This window comes from Oncorhynchus tshawytscha, linkage group LG23 (genome assembly GCF_018296145.1).
Source record: "Oncorhynchus tshawytscha isolate Ot180627B linkage group LG23, Otsh_v2.0, whole genome shotgun sequence".
NCBI lineage: Eukaryota > Metazoa > Chordata > Actinopteri > Salmoniformes > Salmonidae > Oncorhynchus > Oncorhynchus tshawytscha.
Genome location: NC_056451.1, coordinates 824,106 through 846,347, shown reverse-complemented (window position 1 = coordinate 846,347; position 22,242 = coordinate 824,106). Strand labels below are relative to the sequence as shown.

At 43.4% G+C, this 22,242-nt stretch overlaps 1 protein-coding gene and 1 long non-coding RNA gene across 2 annotated transcripts in view; both read right to left on the bottom strand.

Annotated features, from left to right (window-relative positions):
- Window positions 1-680: 680 nt before the first annotated feature.
- On the bottom strand, window positions 681-17,525 carry LOC112222648. The gene is made up of 3 exons (XR_002949171.1): window positions 17,484-17,525; window positions 15,945-16,117; window positions 681-911 (listed from the first exon to the last, which is right to left on the bottom strand). It is a non-coding gene; the product is annotated as an uncharacterized LOC112222648 (long non-coding RNA).
- A 659-nt stretch (window positions 17,526-18,184) lies between these two features.
- Window positions 18,185-22,242, bottom strand: part of LOC112223189 (transcription factor HIVEP3-like) — a 70,309-nt gene continuing 66,251 nt past the window's right edge. The window contains 2 exon segments of the mRNA XM_042304419.1: window positions 18,185-19,918; window positions 20,338-21,086. Coding sequence (XP_042160353.1) covers window positions 19,349-19,918; window positions 20,338-21,086 — 1,319 coding nt within the window. The 3' untranslated portion in view covers window positions 18,185-19,348.

The following is a 22,242-nucleotide window of genomic DNA, read 5'->3' as shown; positions in this document are numbered from 1 at the left end:
GGGCCAGGCTGTACCCGTAGCGGCTGAGTATCTCCCATTTGAGTCCGTCGTAATTAGCCACCTGTTCGTAGTTCAGGTCACAATATGCCTTTTGGGCATTTCCAAAGTGGAACGGGGCCAGCAGACTGGCCCAATTCGGCTTTGGCCATCCTTCCCGTAGAGCTGTCCGTTCAAACATACAGAGGTAGGTTTCGATGTCATCTTCCGTGAGTTTGAGTAAAAACTGGTTGGGATGTGATTCAGGAGACGCTCCTCCTTGCAGCTTCCTGATTTCCTCAACGAGGTGGGCGTTTTGTAATCGCTGTTTCTCCAGCGTTCGTTCCTGAACCGCCTGTTGTGCTTGTTGGGCCTGGACAAACTGAGCTATCAACTCATCCATGCTGATGCTGCATACACGTCAACCCTGATCTGACCACGTTATCAGAAGGCCCGCATTCTCCACCACTTGTGGCAGACCAGGGGGTTGGGTCAAGATGTTTACACAGATCAGACACGGTCAGAGTATGATTAGTTCAGTTTCAAGGGTGTTTATTAAATAATAAAATCAAAAGAAAAGGATATGTCTCCCCCATGAGACCCTTTCCGGGATACCGTCTCCTGGGCTCCAGGTCTTGCTGTATCCTGTCGGGCACACAAACGTCTTAGCTCGGACACCGTCTTCAACTACACAGAAGTCACCTTTCTTCCCCCAGTCCTCTCCTGTGTGCTGCCCTTCTGGCAGTTTTATGGGGCTTGTACAGCTGGTGAACAATCAGCCCTTGATTACTCACCAACTCCCCAATCAGCCCCAATTAGTCCTGGGTGGAGAGCCCGTCTAGACCTGGCACGTCCAGCAGATGGAGCTATCGCCTCGTGATATATTCTCCGTCTGTCACCAGACCTTGACGAGTCTCCCCCTGGTGGCTCACCTGCTGTACGCCACAACATGGATTACACCACAACAGACAACATTTCCTGGGTAAACTAAACACACAAATCAATTATGACAATAACATTAATGAGACAAACAATATTTGGTACTATTCAAAATGTAGAGTTTCCAATCATGGGAGAATCATAGGGTGAATCATGGGATCCAAATGCTAGACTGTTGGGAATGAGAGATTAACAGATTTATCTATCAGGATCTCATAGTATCAACTGTCAGAGCTAATCTGCCATATCTACCAGAGGAAAGAAGTTAAAAAAACACTTCCTCCTCCATTTCCCCCACCAACAGATAAGTGGAATGTTTGACACGGTGATGAAATTCCCATACTGCTGCACTATAGCCCAGATTCCTACACACATTCCTGGATCAGACAGACAGTGGTGTCATGCCCATAGGGGGCACCAAGTCACACGCCCCCTCAGAATTGTAAAAAAAAAAAACAATTCAACTTAAAGTTAAGTTTTGTTTTTCAATCAACCAACAAAACACCTTCCACATTCACAGATGTGACAGACTTTTGAAAAAACTAACAATTTTTTAAAAAAGAAAAAAAATATGTATACTGTATATATATTAAATAAAATCAATAGCCCAGCCTACACATACATCCCCCAAAGGACGTAGGGCTAATCGATTGGCTATAACGACATTTAGCGGGGCAGGTGTGTCTTTTGATGGCGGCTATATGTTGTTTTACTCCATTAGTAATAACAGTAACCGCTTTTAGTCATTGGTCCATTTCTCAGTGACCAGGATTTTGTCTCAGTGTTCAGTTTAAATAAATTATCATGAACACGTACCACGCTGCGCTTTGGTCCACTCCTTCATGCAACGACGAGCGTTACAGGTGGAGCCACTTGGGAAGTTTGTCTTGCAGGTAGCGGAACAATGGCATGTTCCCCTCTTATTTTTCGCCCAGATTTAATAGAACACAATTATTCCTTCGCCCCCTGTTTTCCAGGTCCTCTCTTTTCTCTTCAAGATGCTCTATTTCTTTTTAGCATAGCTATTGTTTCCATGGCGTCTGTCAGTGAGTTTTCCATGGATAGGATTCCAGGTTTGTCACCTTGCCCCCTATTGCACTGAGCAGAGAGTTAATGTCATCTAATTTGATGTGAGTTCTGTACATTGGGATCTCAGCTCAGAAAGGATGTCTTCAACAGAGTTAGAGGTTGACATTTTTTGGGGGACGGGTCCTCTTGCTCCTGGCGCTAGCTTTTTCTGAAGCTAGCTATTTCTTAGAGGCTTTTTCCGCAGCTAATGCTTCAGTCCGGGTAAAAATGTCACCTGTAATGGTCGCCTTTTGTAGCCGCCATGACTTTTTGACTAAAGCTAAATGAACTTGAATTGGAGGTAAGATTAAGAATTGGAAACTACTTGTGCGAAGCTCTTAGTTCATGCGGCCATCTCGTTCAAGGGTCACATGATCCTAGATTTGTCCAGTTTTAAACATTTTCAAATGTTACATCTTTTACTAAACTTGTATTTTCTTAGTCAAAGTAAAGTGAAACAGGATGGTCATAATGCTTCTTGACTGTGTCATGAAGTGTATTTTCTAAAAGGTATTTAAAATATGATGAAAAAAACAGGACAGTGAAGAATTCATTACAACAACAAATGATTTAAGAAACACACATTCAAACAAAAGGAAACTTCTTGGCAGGGAAAAAACTAATAAATAAATGTGGGTTTTGACACCCTTATGTGGGCCTCATAACCAGCCATAAAATAACACGTGTCACAACAGGAGTAAATATATGGATCATGACAGTTTTATGACAAGTTATGTCAGCTGTTATTACATATTATGACATGGTTATGCTGTGTTAACGTGTTATGACACTGGGTGTCAAGTAAAGTGTTACCAGAGATGACTAGACAGGACATGAGATACTCTAGTGCAGGGTTTCCCAAACTTGGTCCTAGGGCCACGCCTCTGTTCAATTTTTTATTTAACCAGGTAGGCCAGTTGAGAAGAAGTTCTCATTTGCAACTGCGACCTGGCCAAGATAGAGCAAAGCAGTTCGACACAACAACACAGAGTTACACATGGAATACACAAACAATCAATAATACAGTAGAAAAATCTATATACAGCATGTGCAAATGAGGTAGGATAAGAGGTAAGGCAATAAATAGGCCATGGTGGCAAAGTAATTACAATATAGCAATTAAACACTAGAATGGTAAAATGTGCAGTAGATTAATGTGCAAGTAGAGATACAGGGGTGCAAAGGAGCAAGATAAATAAATACAGTATGGGGATGTGGTAGATTGGATGGGCTATTTACAGATGAGCTATGTACAGGTGCAGTGATCTGTGAGCTGCTCCGACAGCTGGTGCTTAAAGATAGTGAAGGAGGTAAGAGTCTCCAACTTTTGTGATTTTTGCAGTTCGTTCCAGTCATTGGCAGCAGAGAACTGGAAGGAGAGGCGGCCAAAGGAAGAATTGTCTTTGGGGGTGACCAGTGAGATGTACCTGCTGGAGCGCGTGCTACGGGTGGGTGCTGCTATGGTAACCAGTGAGCTGAGATAAGGCGGGGTTTTACCTAGCAGAGACTTGTAGATGACCTGGAGCCAGTGGGTTTGGCGACGAGTATGAAGTGAGGGCCAGCCAACGAGAGCATGCAGGTCGCAGTGGTGGGTAGTATATGGGGCTTTGGTGACAAAATGGATGGCACTGTGATAGACTGCATCATATTTGTTGAGTAGAGTGTTGGAGGCTATTTTATGACATCGCCGAAGTCGAGGATCGGTAGGATGGTCAGTTTTACGAGGGTATGTTTGGCAGCATGAGTGAAGGATGCTTTGTTGCGAAATAGGAAGCCAATTCTAGATTTAACTTTGGATTGGAGATGTTTGATGTGAGTCTGGAAGGAGAGTTTACAGTCTAACCAGACACCTAGGTATTTGTAGTTGTCCACATATTCTAAGTCCGAACCGTCCAGAGTAGTGATGCTGGACGGGCGGGCAGGTTGTGAGCAGCGATCGGTTGACGAGCATGCGTTTAGTTTTACTTGCATTTAAGAGCAGTTGGAGGCCACGGAAGGAGAGTTGTATGGCATTGAAGCTCATCTGGAGGTTCATTAAGTTGTGCATGAAGAGGATGTGGTACTGGTCCTATAAGCACTGATAGGCTTACCATGTGATTTGAACCAATAACACAGTCTCAATATCAGTACTGCCATACAAGCTCACTAAACAGAAGCATTGTCGGTGGTAAAGGGATTACATAACTTCACCAGTCCGTGGTGTATCGTTTGACTCTGGTTAGACACACAGTCACGCTCCCAATAAACCCTGCTCCTATTTTCTAACCATCATCTGTGCATGCGTTTACTGTGCCAGTTTATGTTTAGAGGTAGGGCATGCTAATATTTTATCTGAATTATTAATATTCGGCTCCCCTACTTCTTAATACATTTGAACACTTCATTTACCTACAACCTCTGGGTGACTGCTTGTTCTCGGATAGAGCAGTACCACAAGTTGTCCCTACTGATTCACACTAACTCAGGATGTGTGCACTTCACATTCCTAGCTGCCTTGTTTGCAATTTGTACAGCGGCAAGTGTGTCTGAGCTTGGCTGTTTGACTTCGAGAAGAGAAACCTCATGGCTTGTCTTCTAAGTGCAGAGGCCCAGTAGAGCAGAGGTCACTAGTGCTCCTCATCTGCCTTGTCAGAAGGAGATTATGCTTGTCATCCCAGAGCCATAAAGAGCCTTCAAGATTTAAGGAACAGAATAATAAATCTCAGTATCTCTGTTAGTTTATGGGTAAAGAGCTGGGTGCCATCTCCAGTTATGTTTTTATTATGTTAACACATTCATACTGCATCATACTTTATCACTCTGTCTAAAAATGAACACATCCATCACTGCAGCAATTATCTGATATGACAATCATTTATAAATGCATTTCTAAATGCAGTGACTGGACTGATTTGCCCACAGTGGTGGAAAAAGTACCCAATAGTCCTACTTGAGTAAAAGTAAAGATACCATACCTACCATACATTTGTCTGTACATTATACCTTGATGCTATTTTATCGCCCCCAGAAACCTCCTTTTACTCTATGTTCCAGACGTTCTAGACGACCAATTCTCATAGCTTTTAGCCGTACCCTTATTCTACTCCTCCTATGTTCCTCTGGCGATGTAAAGGTGAATCCAGGCCCTGCAGTGCCTAGCTCCACTCCTATTCCCCAGGCGCTCTCTTTTGATGACTTCTGTGACCGTAATAGCCTTGGTTTCATGCATGTTAACATTAGAAGCCTCCTCCCTAAGTTTGTTCTATTCACTGCTTTAGCATACTCAGCCAACCCGGATGTTCTAGCTGTGTCTGAATCCTGGCTTAGGAAGACCACCAAAAATTCAGAAATTTTAATTCCAAACTACAACATTTTCAGACAAGATAGAACTGCCAAAGGGGGCGGTGTTGCAATCTACTGCAAAGATAGCCTGCAGAGTTCTGTCCTACTATCCAGGTCTGTACCCAAACAATTTGAACTTCTACTTTTAAAAATCCACCTCTCTAAAAACAAGTCTCTCACCGTTGCCACCTGCTATAGACCACCCTCTGCCCCCAGCTGTGCTCTGGACACCATATGTGAACTGATTGCCCCCCATCTATCTTCAGAGTTCGTGCTGCTAGGTGACCTAAACTGGAACATGCTTAACACCCCAGCCATCCTACAATCTAAACTTGATGCCCTCAATCTCACACAAATTATCAATGAACCTACCAGGTACCTCCCCAAAGCCTTAAACACGGGCACCCTCATAGATATCATCCTAACCAACTTCCCCTCTAAATACACCTCTGCTGTCTTCAACCAAGATCTCAGCGATCACTGCCTCATTGCCTGCATCCGTAATGGGTCAGCGGTCAAACGACCTCCACTCATCACTGTAAAACGCTCCCTGAAACACTTCTGCGAGCAGGCCTTTCTAATCGACCTGGCCGGGGTATCCTGGAAGGATATTGATCTCATCCCGTCAGTAGAGGATGCCTGGATATTTTTTTTAAATGCCTTCCTAACCATCTTAAATAAACATGCCCCATTCAAGAAATTTAGAACCAGGAACAGATATAGCCCTTGGTTCTCCCCAGACCTGACTGCCCTTAACCAACACAAAAACATCCTATGGCGTTCTGCATTAGCATCGAACAGCCCCCGTGATATGCAGCTGTTCAGGGAAGCTAGAAACCATTATACACAGGCAGTTAGAAAAGCCAAGGCTAGCTTTTTCAAGCAGAAATTTGCTTCCTGCAACACTAACTCCAAAAAGTTCTGGGACACTGTAAAGTCCATGGAGAATAAGAACACCTCCTCCCAGCTGCCCACTGCACTGAAGATAGGAAACACTGTCACCAATGATAAATCCACCATAATTGAGAATTTCAATAAGCATTTTTCTACGGCTGGCCATGCTTTCCACCTGGCTACTCCTACCCCGGACAACAGCACTGCACCCAAAACAGCAACTCGCCCAAGCCTTCCCCATTTCTCCTTCTCCCAAATCCATTCAGCTGATGTTCTGAAAGAGCTGCAAAATCTGGACCCCTACAAATCAGCCGGGCTAGACAATCTGGACCCTTTCTTTCTAAAATTATCTGCCGAAATTGTTGCCACCCCTATTACTAGCCTGTTCAACCTCTCTTTCGTGTCGTCTGAGATTCCCAAAGATTGGAAAGCAGCTGTGGTCATCCCCCTCTTCAAAGGGGGGGACACTCTTGACCCAAACTGCTACAGACCTATATCTATCCTACCGTGCCTTTCTAAGGTCTTCGAAAGCCAAGTCAACAAACAGATTACCGACCATTTCGAATCTCACCATACCTTCTCTGCTATGCAATCTGGTTTCAGAGCTGGTCATGGGTGCACCTCAGCCACGCTCAAGGTCCTAAACGATATCTTAACCGCCATCGATAAGAAACATTACTGTGCAGCCGTATTCATTGATCTGGCCAAGGCTTTCGGCTCTGTCAATCACCACATCCTCATCGGCAGACTCGACAGCCTTGGTTTCTCAAATAATTGCCTCGCCTGGTTCACCAACTACTTCTCTGATAGAGTTCAGTGTGTCAAATCGAAGGGTCTGCTGTCCGGACCTCTGGCAGTCTCTATGGGGGTGCCACAGGGTTCAATTCTTGGACCGACTCTCTTCTCTGTATACATCAATGAGGTCGCTCTTGCTGCTGGTGAGTCCCTGATCCACCTCTACGCAGACGACACCATTCTGTATACTTCCGGCCCTTCTTTGGACACTGTGTTAACAACCCTCCAGGCAAGCTTCAATGCCATACAACTCTCCTTCCGTGGCCTCCAATTGCTCTTAAATACAAGTAAAACTAAATGCATGCTCTTCAACCGATCGCTACCTGCACCTACCAGCCTGTCCAACATCACTACTCTGGACGGCTCTGACTTAGAATACGTGGACAACTACAAATACTTAGGTGTCTGGTTAGACTGTAAACTCTCCTTCCAGACCCATATCAAACATCTCCAATCCAAAGTTAAATCTAGAATTGGCTTCCTATTTCGCAACAAAGCATCCTTCACTCATGCTGCCAAACATACCCTTGTAAAACTGACCATCCTACCAGTCCTCGACTTTGGCGATGTCATTTACAAAATAGCCTCCAATACCCTACAACAAATTGGATGCAGTCTATCACAGTGCAATCCGTTTTATCACCAAAGCCCCATATACTACCCACCATTGCGACCTGTACGCTCTCGTTGGCTGGCCCTCGCTTCATACTCGTCGCCAAACCCACTGGCTCCATGTCATCTACAAGACCCTGCTAGGTAAAGTCCCCCCTTATCTCAGCTCGCTGGTCACCATAGCATCTCCCACCTGTAGCACACGCTCCAGCAGGTATATCTCTCTAGTCACCCCCAAAACCAATTCTTTCTTTGGCCGCCTCTCCTTCCAGTTCTCTGCTGCCAATGACTGGAACGAACTACAAAAATCTCTGAAACTGGAAACACTTATCTCCCTCACTAGCTTTAAGCACCAACTCTCAGAGCAGCTCACAGATTACTGCACCTGTACATAGCCCACCTATAATTTTAGCCCAAACAACTACCTCTTTCCCAACTGTATTTAATTTTAATTTATTTATTTATTTTGCTCCTTTGCACCCCATTATTTTTATTTCTACTTTGCACATTCTTCCATTGCAAAACTACCATTCCAGTGTTTTACTTGCTATATTGTATTTACTTTGCCACCATGGCCTTTTTTGCCTTTACCTCCCTTCTCACCTCATTTGCTCACATTGTATATAGACTTGTTTATACTGTATTATTGACTGTATGTTTGTTTTACTCCATGTGTAACTCTGTGTCGTTGTATCTGTCGAACTGCTTTGCTTTATCTTGGCCAGGTCGCAATTGTAAATGAGAACTTGTTCTCAACTTGCCTACCTGGTTAAATAAAGGTCAAATAAAATAAATAAATAAATAAATAAATAAAAAGATACCTTCATAGAAATTGACTCAAGTAAAATTAAGTCACCCAGTAAAATACTACTTGAGTAAAAGTCTAAAAGTATTTGGTTTTAAATATTCTTAAGTATCAAAAGTAAAAGTACAAGTAAACAATAATTTTTTATTCCTTATATTAAGCAAAGCAGATGGCCACATTCTCTAGTTTTTATTTATTTACGTACAGCAAGAGGCTCAAGCCAATACTCAAACAAAGCATGTGTTTTGTGATTCCACCAGAACAGCGGCAGTAGGGATGACTAGAGATAAGTGTGTGAATTAGACAATTTTCCTGTTCTGCTAAGTATTCAAAATGTAACAAGTACTATTGTGTGTCAAGGAAAAATATATGGAGTAAAAAAGTACATACATTTTCTTTAGGAATGTAGTGAAGTAAAAGATGTCAAAAATATAAAATAGCAAAGTAAAGATACCCCCCCAAAAAACTTAAGTAGTACTTGAAAGTGTTTTTACTTAAGTACTTTACACCACTGCTTGCCCACCCAACCCCTGTTGTCCCCAACTGTATCCATCCACTCTTGGTCGTTCACAAATCTACATAGAGACTTCAGTAGGATTATCTACACTTCAAACAGACTGCGGACAGACAGAGCACATCAAAGGGGGAAAAAGGGGAATACTTTAGTGACTTGCACACAAAACATCTGGAGACACCCTATTTTGTAGGTTTCATGTCCCAAATAGAAGGGAAGAAGTGATTATGAATTACTCGCTACCTCCTCCACGGCAGTGTGCAGAGGAGGTCAAAGTGCAGAGACCGATAGGGAAGCAGGGGATGTTGGGCTGGGGAGTTTATTAAAGCTGAGTAATTGTGCATGGGGGTGTGGTAGCTAATTAAAGACAAAATACCAACAGCAAGGACTGAAGACTATTCAGACTCACCCCCTTCTGTCTAGAAGGTAGAGAAGAGGGCTAAGTGTATAAACTGCTTATCTTGCTTTTCCCTGACTTGCAGACACTCCATTGTTATTGATTTGATGTCGGCAGCTGCCGGCTTTTTTTCATGTGGTGTGTTGCTGCTGAAGAGACTAAGAATGGTTGTGCGCCTTATGGGATGAACTCATAACCTCTGTCTGCAGAGGCATCATGCCCCCTCAGATTTTTCATTTTAAACTCATTACTTCAATTACTCAACTTAAGGCCACGCTTTATCATAATTATTTATATAAAATATCTGTCAGCTGTATTTTGCGGAGGGGGCACACTGACTGGACCAGGCAGCGGACCCATCCCCTCTTCTCCATAGTAAGTGGTTCCTTCCAAGGTGCACAAAGGAACAAACACACATCGTTTGATTTGATTTTAGCTGCCGGTGATGGGCTGGACGAAAATGTTCTGTTGTTTCTCTGTCATACTGGCCACCTAGTCATTTTATGAAGTCGACTTTAGGTTCCCTATTTCCCAACCTTATCACAAGCTACAACCTCTGCCGCAACGTGATCAAGACAAAGGAGATGATTGTGGACAAAGGAAAGGGATGACCGAGCACACCCCCATTCTCATAGACGGGGCAGTAGTGGAGCAGGGTGAGAGCTTCAAGTTCCTTTGTGTCCACATCACCAACAAACTATCATGGTCCAAACACACCAAGATAGTCGTGAAGAGGGCACGACGATGCCTATTCCCCCTCAGGAGACTGAAAAGATTTGGCATGGGTCCTCAGATCCTCTAAAAGTTCAAGAGCTGAACTATCTAGAGCATCCTGACAGGTTGCATCACTGCCTGGTATGGGATCTGCTCAGGCTCCGACCGCAAGGCACTACAGAGGGTAGTGCGTACGGCCCAGTACATCATTGGGGCCAAGCTTCCTGCGATCCAGGACCGCTATACCAGGCGAAATCAAATGAAGGCCCCAAAAAGTTGCCAAAGACTCCAGCCACACTAGTCATAGACTGTTCTCTCTGCCACCGCATGGCAAGTGGTACCGGAGGGCCAAGTCTGGGTCCAAAAGGCTTCTTAACAGCTTCTACCCTCAAGCCATAAGACTCTTGAACAGTTAATCAAATGGCTACCCTGACTATTTGTATTGTCCCCACCCCCCATTTTTATACTGCTGCTACTCTGTTTATTATCCAGACATAGTCACTTTCCCTCTACCTACATGTACAGTACATATTACCTCGACTAACCGGTGCTCCCGCACATTGACTCTGTACCGGAACCCCCTGTATATGGCCTCACTACTGTTATTTTATTGTTGCTATGTCACGCCCTGGTCTTAGTATTTTGTGTTTATATATTTATTTGGTCAGGCCAGGGTGTGACATGGGTTTATTTTGTGTTGTGTTTTCGTATTGGGGTTTTAGTAGGCATTGGGATTGTGGCTGAGTAGGGGTGTCTAGCATAGTCTATGGCTGCCTGAGGCGGTTCTCAATCAGAGTCAGGTGATTCTCGTTGTCTCTGATTGGGAACCATATTTAGGTAGCCTGGGTTTCACTGTGTGTTTTGTGGGTGATTGTTCCTGTCTTAGTGTTTTGTATTTCACCAGATAGGCTGTTTCGGTTTTCATTTCGTTAGTTTTGTAGTTTCCGTATGTATAGGTTTTCCTTCATTAAAATATATCATGAATCATCATTTTGGTCCGATCCTTGTTCTACCTCTTCGTTAGAGGAGGAGATAGAAGAGAGCCGTTACATGCTACTAAGTCTGTGTTATATTTCTATTTCTTTTTTTCTTAAAACTGCATTGTAGGTTAATGGCTTGTAAGTAAGCATTTCACTATAAGGTCTATCTATACCTGTGGTATTCGGCGCATGTGACATATACAATTGGATCTGATTAGACTTCATGCCATTTGAGTTTTTATTGAACCTTTAACTAGACAAGTCAGTTAAGAACAAATTCTTATTTACAATGGCCTACCAAAAGGCCTCCTGGGGGGGACGGGGGCTGGGATTAAAAATCAAATAAAAATACAGGACAAAACACATCACGACAAGAGAGACACCACAACACTACATAAAGAGAGGCCTAAGACAACATAGCATGGCAGGAACACATGAAAACACAGCATAGTAGCAACACAATATGGCAGCAGCACAAAACATGGTACAAACATTACTGGCCACAGACAACAGCACAATCAATTAAGTTAAAGTAGATTGTCTAACGATCTTAGCTAGCATGCCTAATGGTAAGGTTGCTAGAAAACCAAGCAATTACAAAATGTACTGAATAAGATTAAAATTATTTTCAATCTTTTACCCAGATTTTAGCAGAGCTGCTAAAAAGAACCACCAGTCAGGAGGATACAGACAGCTCAAGAGGTATGTTTGGATATGCCCAAAAATACTTTCTGATATAATATGAGATTTTTGTATTAATTCAGATTTATTTTTTATTGAACTTTTATTTAGTCAGGGGAAACCCATTTTCAAATGTGCCCTGAGCACAGCACAGCTGTACAATACACCAGTACTAAATTAACTCTAACAAAGATACGGTCACGTTTCAGGTATGACCCAGGTGCAAACAGTGTCAAGGAAACAAATGTTTATTTCTAATACAGGGGCAGGCAAACGACAGGTCAAAGGCAGGAAGGGGTCAATAATCCAGAGAGGGTTCAAAGGGTCCAGAACAGTAGGCAGTCTCAGGGTCAGGGCAGGCAGGGGTCAATAATCCAGAGAGGGTGCAAAGGGTCCAGAACGGCAGGCAGTCTCAGGGCAGGCAGAACGGTCAAAACCGAGAAGGACTAGAAAAACAGGAGCAAGAAACAGGCAGGAGCAGGGGAACAGACCCATGCTGAAGTACAAACTGCAAGCAAGGCAGCTAGAAATGAGAAGTGCAAACATCCCTTATCTCTATGTGAATCAGTAGTGACATCTAGTGGTACTGCTCTATCAAAGAACAAGCAGTCACTCCAGATGTAAGAAAATAATGTGGTGTTAAAATGTAGTAAGAAGTAGGGGAGTATAATATTAATATTGAAGGTGCTATATGAAGAAATCGCGTCGCCATTTCCTGGTTGCTAAAATTCGAATAGTTTGCCTAATTTCAGTGTGTGACAAAACAAGCAACAAGTGTAGATAGTACAATGATTATCTAAACCACTGTGAAATACACTGCTCAAAAAAATAAAAGGAACACTTAAACAACACAATGTAACTCCAAGTCAATCACACTTCTGTGAAATCAAACTGTCCACTTAGGAAGCAACACTGATTCACAATACATTTCACATGCTGTTGTGCAAATGCAATAGACAACAGGTGGAAATTATAGGCATTTAGCAAAACACCCCCAATAAAGGAGTGGTTCTGCAGGTGGGGACCACAGACCATTTCTCAGTTCCTATGCTCCCTGGCTGATGTTTTGGTCACTTTTGAATGCTGGCGGTGCTTTCACTCTAGTGGTAGCGTGAGACGGAGTCTACAACCCACACAACTGGCTCAGGTAGTGCAGCTCATCCAAGATGGCACATCAATGCGAGGTGTGGCAAAAGGTTTGCTGTGTCTGTCAGCGTAGTGTCCAGAGCATGGAGGCGCTACCAGGAGACAGGCCAGTACATCAGGAGACATGGAGGCCGTAGGAGGGCAACAACCCAGCAGCAGGACCGCTACCTCCGCCTTTGTGCAAGGAGGAGCACTGCCAGAGCCCTGCAAAATAACCTCCAGCAGGCCACAAATGTGCATGTGTCTGCTCAAACGGTCAGAAACAGACTCCATGAGGGTGGTATGAGGGCCCGACGTCCACAGTTGGGGATTGTGCTTACAGTCCAACACCGTGCAGGACGTTTGGCATTTGCCAGAGAACACCAAGATTGGCAAATTCGCCACTGGCGCCCTTTGCTCTTCACAGATGAAAGCAGGTTCACACTGAGCACGTGACAGACGTGACAGTCTGGAGACGTTGTGGAGAACGTTCTGCTGCCTGCAACATCCTCCAGCATGACCGGTTTGGCGGTGGGTCAGTCATGGTGTGGGGTGGCATTTCTTTGGGGGGGCCGCACAGCCCTCCATGTGCTCGCCAGAGGTAGCCTGACTGCCATTAGGTACCGAGATGAGATCCTCAGAACCCTTGTGAGACCATATGCTGGTGCGGTTGGCCCTGGGTTCCTCCTAATGCAAGACAATGCTAGACCTCATGTGGCTGGAGTGTGTCAGCTGTTCCTGCAAGAGGAAGGCATTGATGCTATGGACTGGCCCGCCCGTTCCCCAGACCTGAATCCAATTGAGCACATCTGGGACATCATGTCTCACTCCATCCACCAATTTGCACCACAGACTGTCCAGGAGTTGGCGGATGCTTTAGTCCAGGTCTGGGAGGAGATCCCTCAGGAGACCATCCGCCACCTCATCAGGAGCATGCCCAGGCGTTGTAGGGAGGTCATACAGGCACGTGGAGGCCACACACACACACTACTGAGCATAATTTGGACTTTTAAAACCTGTTGGTACTAGGGGGCAGTATTTTCATTTTTGGAAAAATAACGTTCCCAAATTAAACGGGATATTTTGTCAGGACAAAATGCTAGAATATGCATATAATTGACAGTTTAGGATAGAAAACAATCTAAAGTTTCCAAAACTGTAAAAATATTGTCTGTGAGTATAACAGAACTGATTTTACAGGCGAAAGCCTGAGAAAACTCCAATCCGGAAGTGACTCATCTTTTGAAAGCCCTGCGTTCTGATGAGTCCCTATTGAGCTGTGAATGCCCTATCAACCAGATTACGCTTTCTACGTATTCCAAGGTGTCTACAGCATTGTGACCTAGTTTTACGCATTTATGTTGAAGAATGCCCGGCTTCATTGCACAAGTTGTCACCTGATGCTCCCAGAGAAATTCTCGGGTAAAATACAGAGGTAGCCATTATTCCAATCGCTTCTATTGAGAAACCAATTGTCCCGGTTGATATATTATCGAATAGATATTTGAAAAACACCTTGAGGAATGATTATTAACAACGTTTGCCATGTTTCTGTTGATATTATGGAGCTAATTTTGAATATTTTTCGGCGTTGTCGTGACCGCAATTTCCGGTCGATTTCTCAGCCAAATGTGAAGAACAAACGGAGCTATTTCGCCTACAAAAATAATATTTTGGGAAAAAAGGAACTTTGGCTATCTACCTGGGAGTCTCGTGAGTGAAAACATCCGAAGTTCAAAGGTAAACGATCTAATTAGATTGCTTTTCTGATTTGTGACAAGGTTGCCTGCTGCTAGTAAGGCATAATGCTAAGCTAGGCTATCGATAAACTTACACAAATGCTTGTCTAGCTTTGGCTGTAAAGCATATTTTGAAAATCTGAGATGACTAAGCTGTGTTCCAATATATTTCACTTGTGATTTTCTTGAATAGGAATATTTTCTAGGAAGATATGTCCGTTGCGTTATGCTAATTAGTGTCAGATGATAACGGTCCCGTTCACGGGATGGGGTGTCACTAGAGGTTAAGGACATTACATCAAAGTTGGATCAGCCTGTAGTGTAGTTTTCCACTTTTATTTTGAGTGTGACTCCAAATCCAGACCTCCATGGGTTGATAAATTTGATTTCCATTGATAATTTGTGTGATTTTGTTGTCAGCACATTCAACTATGTAAAGAAAAAAGTATTTAATAAGAATATTTCATTCATTCAGATCTAGGATGTGTTATTTTAGTGTTCCCTTTATTTTTTTGAGCAGTGTATATTTTTAACATGCAAACATATTGTATTTTTCAGCTGTTGTAAACTAGTGCACAAAACTGAAAATAAAAACAAAACTTAATGGGAAGCACCTGAAACAGCTTTTCTGCATATTGATCATACCGCTTGAGATGTCTGTACCCTCCTGACCAGTGTTTTTTTATAAAGTAAATGGTGTTTCACTGCTAAAATCTGGGTAAAAGATTTAAAGGAATGCAAGTCTTATTCAAAACATGTAGTTATTGCCTGCTTTTCTAAAGGCTAGCAACCTTGCCAGCAGGCTTGGCAGCTATGATAGTTAGACAAGCTACTCTAACTTGATTGATAGCCTGGAAATTACTTGCTAGTCATGAGGTTGATTGACTAGGAATTTATCTAGCTGGATACCTAAAAGCCAACTTTATAAAATTGCTAGGCGACTCGTTTTATAGAGAAACAAAACATTGTTCACATTTCTTCATCAAGAAGGAATGAATAGGCTTAATAGCTTAATCAAATTAATTTGCAAACATACCTCCTGCCCATCACCAGGAGCTAAAATCAAATTAGACACCGAGTTTCACGCCCTGACCTTAGAGAGCCATTTTATTTCTCTATTTGGTTAGGTCAGGGTGTGATGGGTGGGCATTCTATGTTTTGTTTTTCTATGATTTTGTATTTCTATGTTTTGGCCGGGTATGGTTCTCAATCTGGGACAGCTGCCTATTGATGTCTCTGATTGGGAACCATACTTAGGCAGCCCTTTTTCCCCATCTGTGATCGTGGGTAGTTAACTTTGTTTGTTGGCACTATAGCCTTTAGCTTGTTTTGGATTGTTTATTGTTTTTGTCGGCATCATATAAAAAGGAATATGTACACTCACCACGCTGAATCTTGGTCCTCTTCATTCAACGGCCGTGACAGAACTACCCACCACCAAAGGACCAAGCAGCGTGGTAAGGGGGACTCATGGACTGGGGAGGAAATCCTGGACGGTAAAGGACCCTGGAGGCAGGCTGGGGAACATCACCGTCCCAAGGAGGAGTATGAGACAACCTGGGAGGAGGTAGAGAGGTGGTCGGTCGACCCAGGGAGAGTGCCAGAGCCTGCCTGGGATTCAATTGAGCAGTGCGAAGAGGGATTACCGGAGAATGGAGCCGGCGTAATCGCGCAACCTACTGGAGACTATTCTTGTTTGTAGCTGATAGGAGTGGAACCCGGTGTGGTCATCTGCTGCAATAGCCCATACATACGTGACAAGGGCCAACGAGTTGCGCATTCCAAAATGGCGTTCTGCACACTGCAGTTGGACTGCGCCGTTATTTCCCTATTTGTTTCCATCTGTTAGCTTGCAAGATTCTTGCCATTCTCCTCTGACCTCTCATCAACGAGTTGTTAGCGCCCACAGACTTTTGTTTGTCGCGCCATTCTTGGTGAACCCTAGACACTGTCGTGTGTGAAAAGCTCATTTTGCCCATTCTAATGTTCAACCGAACAGTAACTGAATACCTCAATGCCTGTCTGCCTGCTTTATATAGCAAGCCACAGTCACGTGTCTCACCATTTGTGAACAGGGTGGTGTACCTAATAAACTGGCCTCTATTAGGTACATTGACTCAGTATTGGTACCCCGTGTATATACAGTGGCTTGCGAAAGTATTCACCCCCTGTCGCATTTTCTTCCAATTTTGTTGCATTGCAACCTGAAATAATTTTTTGGGGGGGTTAGTATCATTTGAATTACACAACATGCCTACCACTTTGAAGAAATATTTTCTCTTGTGTAACAAGAAACAAGACCCCCAAAAAACTTGAGGGTGCATAACTATTCACCCCCCCCCCCAAGTCAATACTTTGTAGAGCCACCTTTTGCAGCAATTATAGCTGCAAGTCTCTTGGGGTATGTCTCTATAAACTTTGCACAGGTAGCCACTGGGATTTTTGCCTATTCTTCAAGGCAAAACTGCTCCAGCTCCTTCAAGTTGGATGGGTTCCGCTGGTGTACAGCAATCTAAGTCATACCACAGATTCTCAATTGAATTGAGGTCTGGGCTTTGATTAGGCCATTCCAAGACATTTTTTTCCCTCTTTAAACCACTCGAGTGTTTCTTTAGCAGTATGCTTAGAGTCATTGTCCTGCTGGAAGGTGAACCTACATCCCAGTCTCAAATCTCCTTGTTTTCCTTGATGGCCAAAACACTCAATTTTAGTCTCATCTGACCAGAGTACCTTCTACCATATGTTTGGGGGAGTCTCCCACATGCTTTAATGCCCTCCTTGCCTGGTCCCTGAGTTTTGGTGGACGGTCCTCTCTTGGCAGGTTTTTGTGGTGCCATATTCTTTCCATTTTTAAACCATGGATTTAGTGGCGCTCTGTGGGATATTTAAAGCTTCTGATATTTTTTTATAACCCAAACCTCACCTGTTTGGAGAGCTCCTTGATCTTCATGGTGCCACTTGCTTAGTGGTGTTGTAGACTCTGGGGCCTTTCAGAACAGGTGTATATATACTGAGGTCATGTGACACTTGCACACAGGTGGACTTTATTTAACTAATTGTGTGACTTCTGAAGGTAATTGTTTGCACCAGATCTGATTTAGGGGCTTCCTAGCAAAGGGGGTGAATACATATGCATGCACCACTTTTCAATTTTGTATTTATTTTTTGAAACAAGTAATTTTTTTCATTTTACTTCACCAATTGACTATTTTGTGTATGTCCATTACATGAAACCCAAATAAAAATATATTTATATTACAGGTTGTAACGCAACAAAATAGGAAAAACACCAAGGGGGAATGAATACTTCTGCAAGACACTGTAAACCAAGTAATCGTTACTCATTGTGTATTTATTCCTCGTGTTAGAATTTTATTCTATTATTTTAAACATTTTCTCTGCATTGTTGGGATTGTTGTTCTCATTGTTAACTATGCATTTCACTGTTAGTTTACGAAGCAAGTGACAAATGTATTTGTTTTTGTTGATTTTAACTCCAATTGTTATTTTGTGGAATTCAAACAGAAGCATTCTATATGTATTAATCAATTGTTATTTTAGTTTATCTATTTAAAAAAAAAACATTTTTCAAAAACAAGAACCAGTAAAACAGCCTCAAAGAAGTATGGTGCACTTTTTATTGGTTCAGAGACAAAACATTTGCTATGTGTGAAAATCTTTAGGGCACTTGTTCCTCCTTGTACCATATCCAATCTTAAAGAGACCTTCCTGTCCATCTCCATTTCAAGTTGTGAGAACATTATGAAAAAGACAGACATGTTTTTTTCCCTCCAAAATTACAAAGTAAAAGAACTTAAACAAGAATCACTTTCATAGTTAAACAAAATAATAAATATGGAGCACTTCTCTGTACATAGGCATTACATTGACAAATCTTGTTTTATAAAAAAATATGACTTCAGTGCATTTTCTTTGCAAAGCGCTCACTGTTCCTTCTATATACCACCTCATATACCATGTTTTAAAATACCCTGACATCAATGCAATGGCCTTAAAGGGATAGTTTGGGGTTTTGGCAATTCATTTTCATGTCTCTGCATCCAGTATGAATGAAGGTAGAGGTGCTGTAGTTTCGCAAGCCAATGCTAACTAGCTTAGTGCAAAGACTGGAAGTCTTCGGGTACAGCTAGTTAGCATTGGCTCGCAAAACTACCTCTAACCCTTAACTATCCCTTTAATACGGATACAAACAGTCATCACGCCACACAGGAACCCCCTTCCTGGAAACACAGAGTGCATATCACAGCCTTTTATCTTTGTCGTCATCTCAAGACACAAACCCAGACAGAAAAGGCACAAGTAACTACAGTTTGAGTAATACTGGACAAAGAGAAAACAACATGTGCATTTATTGTTGATTAAAGATTTTGGTCATTTACAAATGTATTCATATTTATATATTCAAATATATATTAAGATAGCAGTATCAATAGAGATACTTAAAGAAATCGTCAAAAAGAAAAAAGTGCATTTTATAACAAACCTGAATATTGCAGAACAAATATTTAAGTTAACAAATGTATTGAAAACTGTATAAAAACAAAGCAATACAAAACCCAAAAACAAGAGTAGCAACAAAAAGCATAAAGGACGCATGACATATCAAAGGGTGGAGACTAAGTGCTCTGGCCTTGATTGGTTGAGTCTCCGCCTTTAGCTCCTCCCTCTACCAATTCTGAACCAGTCGCTCTGGACCCCAACCCCGGTAGCTTCTGCCTCTCAAACAGCTGTCCAATCCTGTATGTGGGAGGGGGGGGAACTGGCTGACTAGGGGGATGGTCCTGCCTGGCCATGTGAGGGCCATCGTTCTCTGGTCTCTGCCTCAGACCTGTGTGAGTGGGAGGAGCTGTGTGAGCTGTCGTATTGCTTTGTGTTTATCATCCCTGGGTCCATCCTACCTTGCTGCGAGGTGGAGGGTTTGGAACGTATGGGTGGGGTTAAACTGGGAATGCACAGCCCTGATTGGCTGGCTCCTACTACTTCCTGGCTGTCTGACCAGTGGTCCTCAGGATTTCTGAGCCCTTGAGTTCTGGGGGTCCTGCACCAAGGGGCTTCCCTCCTGGTCTGGCCCAGTAGAAGCCCCTCCATCGGTGGAGAGGAGGCCGAGGTGGGGGTAGTGGGGTGGGAGCGGGGACGAGCCTGCACCATCTGAATGCCCCCAATAGGGATCATCAGGTAGGGCACCCTGGCCTGCTGTGAGTGCAGTGGCAGGTGGCTGAAGATGCGGTCCATGGACTGGGCTTTAGGGCTGTTACTGGGGGACAGACGGAAAGCTGGGGGGAATGACAGGCAGGGCTCTGGACCAATCTGCCCTTCACTTGGTGTTCCTATCCTCTCCTGTTGGGGGAGCAAGGACCACATCATTACTTCACACAGTAGAACAAAACACTGAACTTGTTTTCACATTGCCTTTGGCTAAACTGGGCTTCCAATGCAGGTTTTAAAATGCAGGGGAGGGAAGCAACAAGACGCAACCACAGGCATTAAACACCATCAGCCATCAAAAGTACATTTACAAAGTATAGCATAGTTATGTATTTAGGCCTCTGCTATTTTCATATAGTGAGTGTTAGCTTAGTACCAAAAGGGAAATTAGTCTGCAATAAGATGTACGTTTACTACTGACCATTACTGACAATGTAGTTATGTGGACGGATGGCTAATTACATCTCATTTTGTAACTGACAAGAATAACTGTGGATTAAAATAACATGAAAAACTACAGGATCAGAAAGTGAATTAAATACATAACTTACCATTGAACCCACCTGTCTGCGATCGCTGGCCATCATACTGGGGATGTCCCATGGCAAACGACTGGGTGAGCTCCGAGGTCTATGCTGAACCCCCAGGGGCGAGGGAGAGGCCCGGGCCCACAACACCCGATACTGGCTAGGGGACATTGGCCGGAGAGGGGAGAGAGGCCGCATAGGGTTCATCGGGGATAGAGCTCTGATGGGGGATGGTCCTCTCTTGGGGGAAGGCGAGAGGTGTCGGTTGTGGGAGGCCAGCTCCCGTCTGGGGGAAAGGCTTCGGATGGGAGAGCAGCTTTCACTGCTAGGGGAGAATGTTCTGGGGGAGGAGTCCCAGCCCCGGCGGGAGAACAGTGCCCTCCGGCTTTTTGGAGAGGAAGCATGCCCGCTGGGCCACAGTCTGCGGGTGGGAGAGAGCTCCTGGCTGGGACAGGGGCTGGGATCTGGCTGGGGATCTGGCTGGGGTTCTGGGGCTGAGGGGTCAGGCATGCCCTGCTGGGACTGTCTTCCGCTGCTGGAGTGCCCCCTTGCAGACAGACTGCAGTTGGAGGAGCAGGATGAGGGCGGCTCATCGTGAGATGAGGACTCTTCTTCTTCCTCATCATCGTCCTCCTCTGAATCATCCACGTCAGAGAACTGGTGCTCATCCTGGTCCTCGGATCCAGACAAATGCTCTTCAATACCTCCTGATGAGAAGAGGGGGAAACTTACACAAAGCCCAATTCTCCAAACTTCAGTCCTCCAGGCTACACCTAAATTAACACAGTTGTGTTCAGTAGTCACGAAATGGAAGAAAGTAGTCAGAAACAGAGTGAAACGGGAAGGTACTATCAGAACTTGTCCAATACGAAACACTTGATCTAAACTAGTTCCAGATTGAATGGCAAGACTGAAAACCAGCAGACAATTCAGCTCTCCAGATGCGGAGTTCATCTAAGTCACTCTGGACTTACAGTGAGCTCTAAAAGTATTGGGACACTGACATTTGTTGTTGTTTTGGCTCTGTCCTCCAGCACTTTGGATTTGACTATGAGCTTCAATAAAAATAGAATATGTTTCTAAACTCTTCTACATTAATGTGGACGCTACCATGATTACAGATAGTACTGAATGAATCGTGAATAATGATGAGTGAGAAAGTTAGACGCACAAATACGCTAACCTCCCCTTCTATTGTAATGGTGAGAGGTTAGCATGTCTTGGGGGCATAATTCTTGTGTCTAACTTTCGCACTCATCATTATTCACGATTCATTCAGGAATATCCATAATCATGGTAGAATCCACATTTACGTAGAAGAGTTTAGAAAATTATATTCTTATTTACAATAAAAGTGACTCCAAAATGACACGATACATTATTTACCATTCATTACTATTGGGCAAAAACATTTCTTAACACAATCAAAAACTTAAAATGCATTCAACAAGTTTGTAGAGTGATGTAATCATTGCATGCTAGGAATATGGGACCAAATTCTAAAACTTTGACTACTTTAAAACACATAACTAAATGTGTCCCAATACTTTTGGTCCCTGAAAATGAGGGGACTACGTACAAAATGTGCTGTAATTTCTAAACGGTTCCCCAGATTTGGATGAAATTACCCTCAAATTAAAGCTGACAGTCTGCACTTTAACCTCCTAGTCATTATATCATTTCAAACCCAAATTGGTGGAGTGCAGAGCCAAAACATAAAAAAATTGGGCACTACCACAATACTTGGAGCTCACTGTATATGAACACACACATAAACACACAAACACATGAAATGGGCACAAGGACCAGGACAGGCTGGCTTCCTATCCAACATAACATTCTATCAACCTGATGTTATAAATAGCAAGCAGACGGACAAGGTTTGATTTAATGGAATCGTGCTGCTGTTTCCATTCATGAAGTCTAACA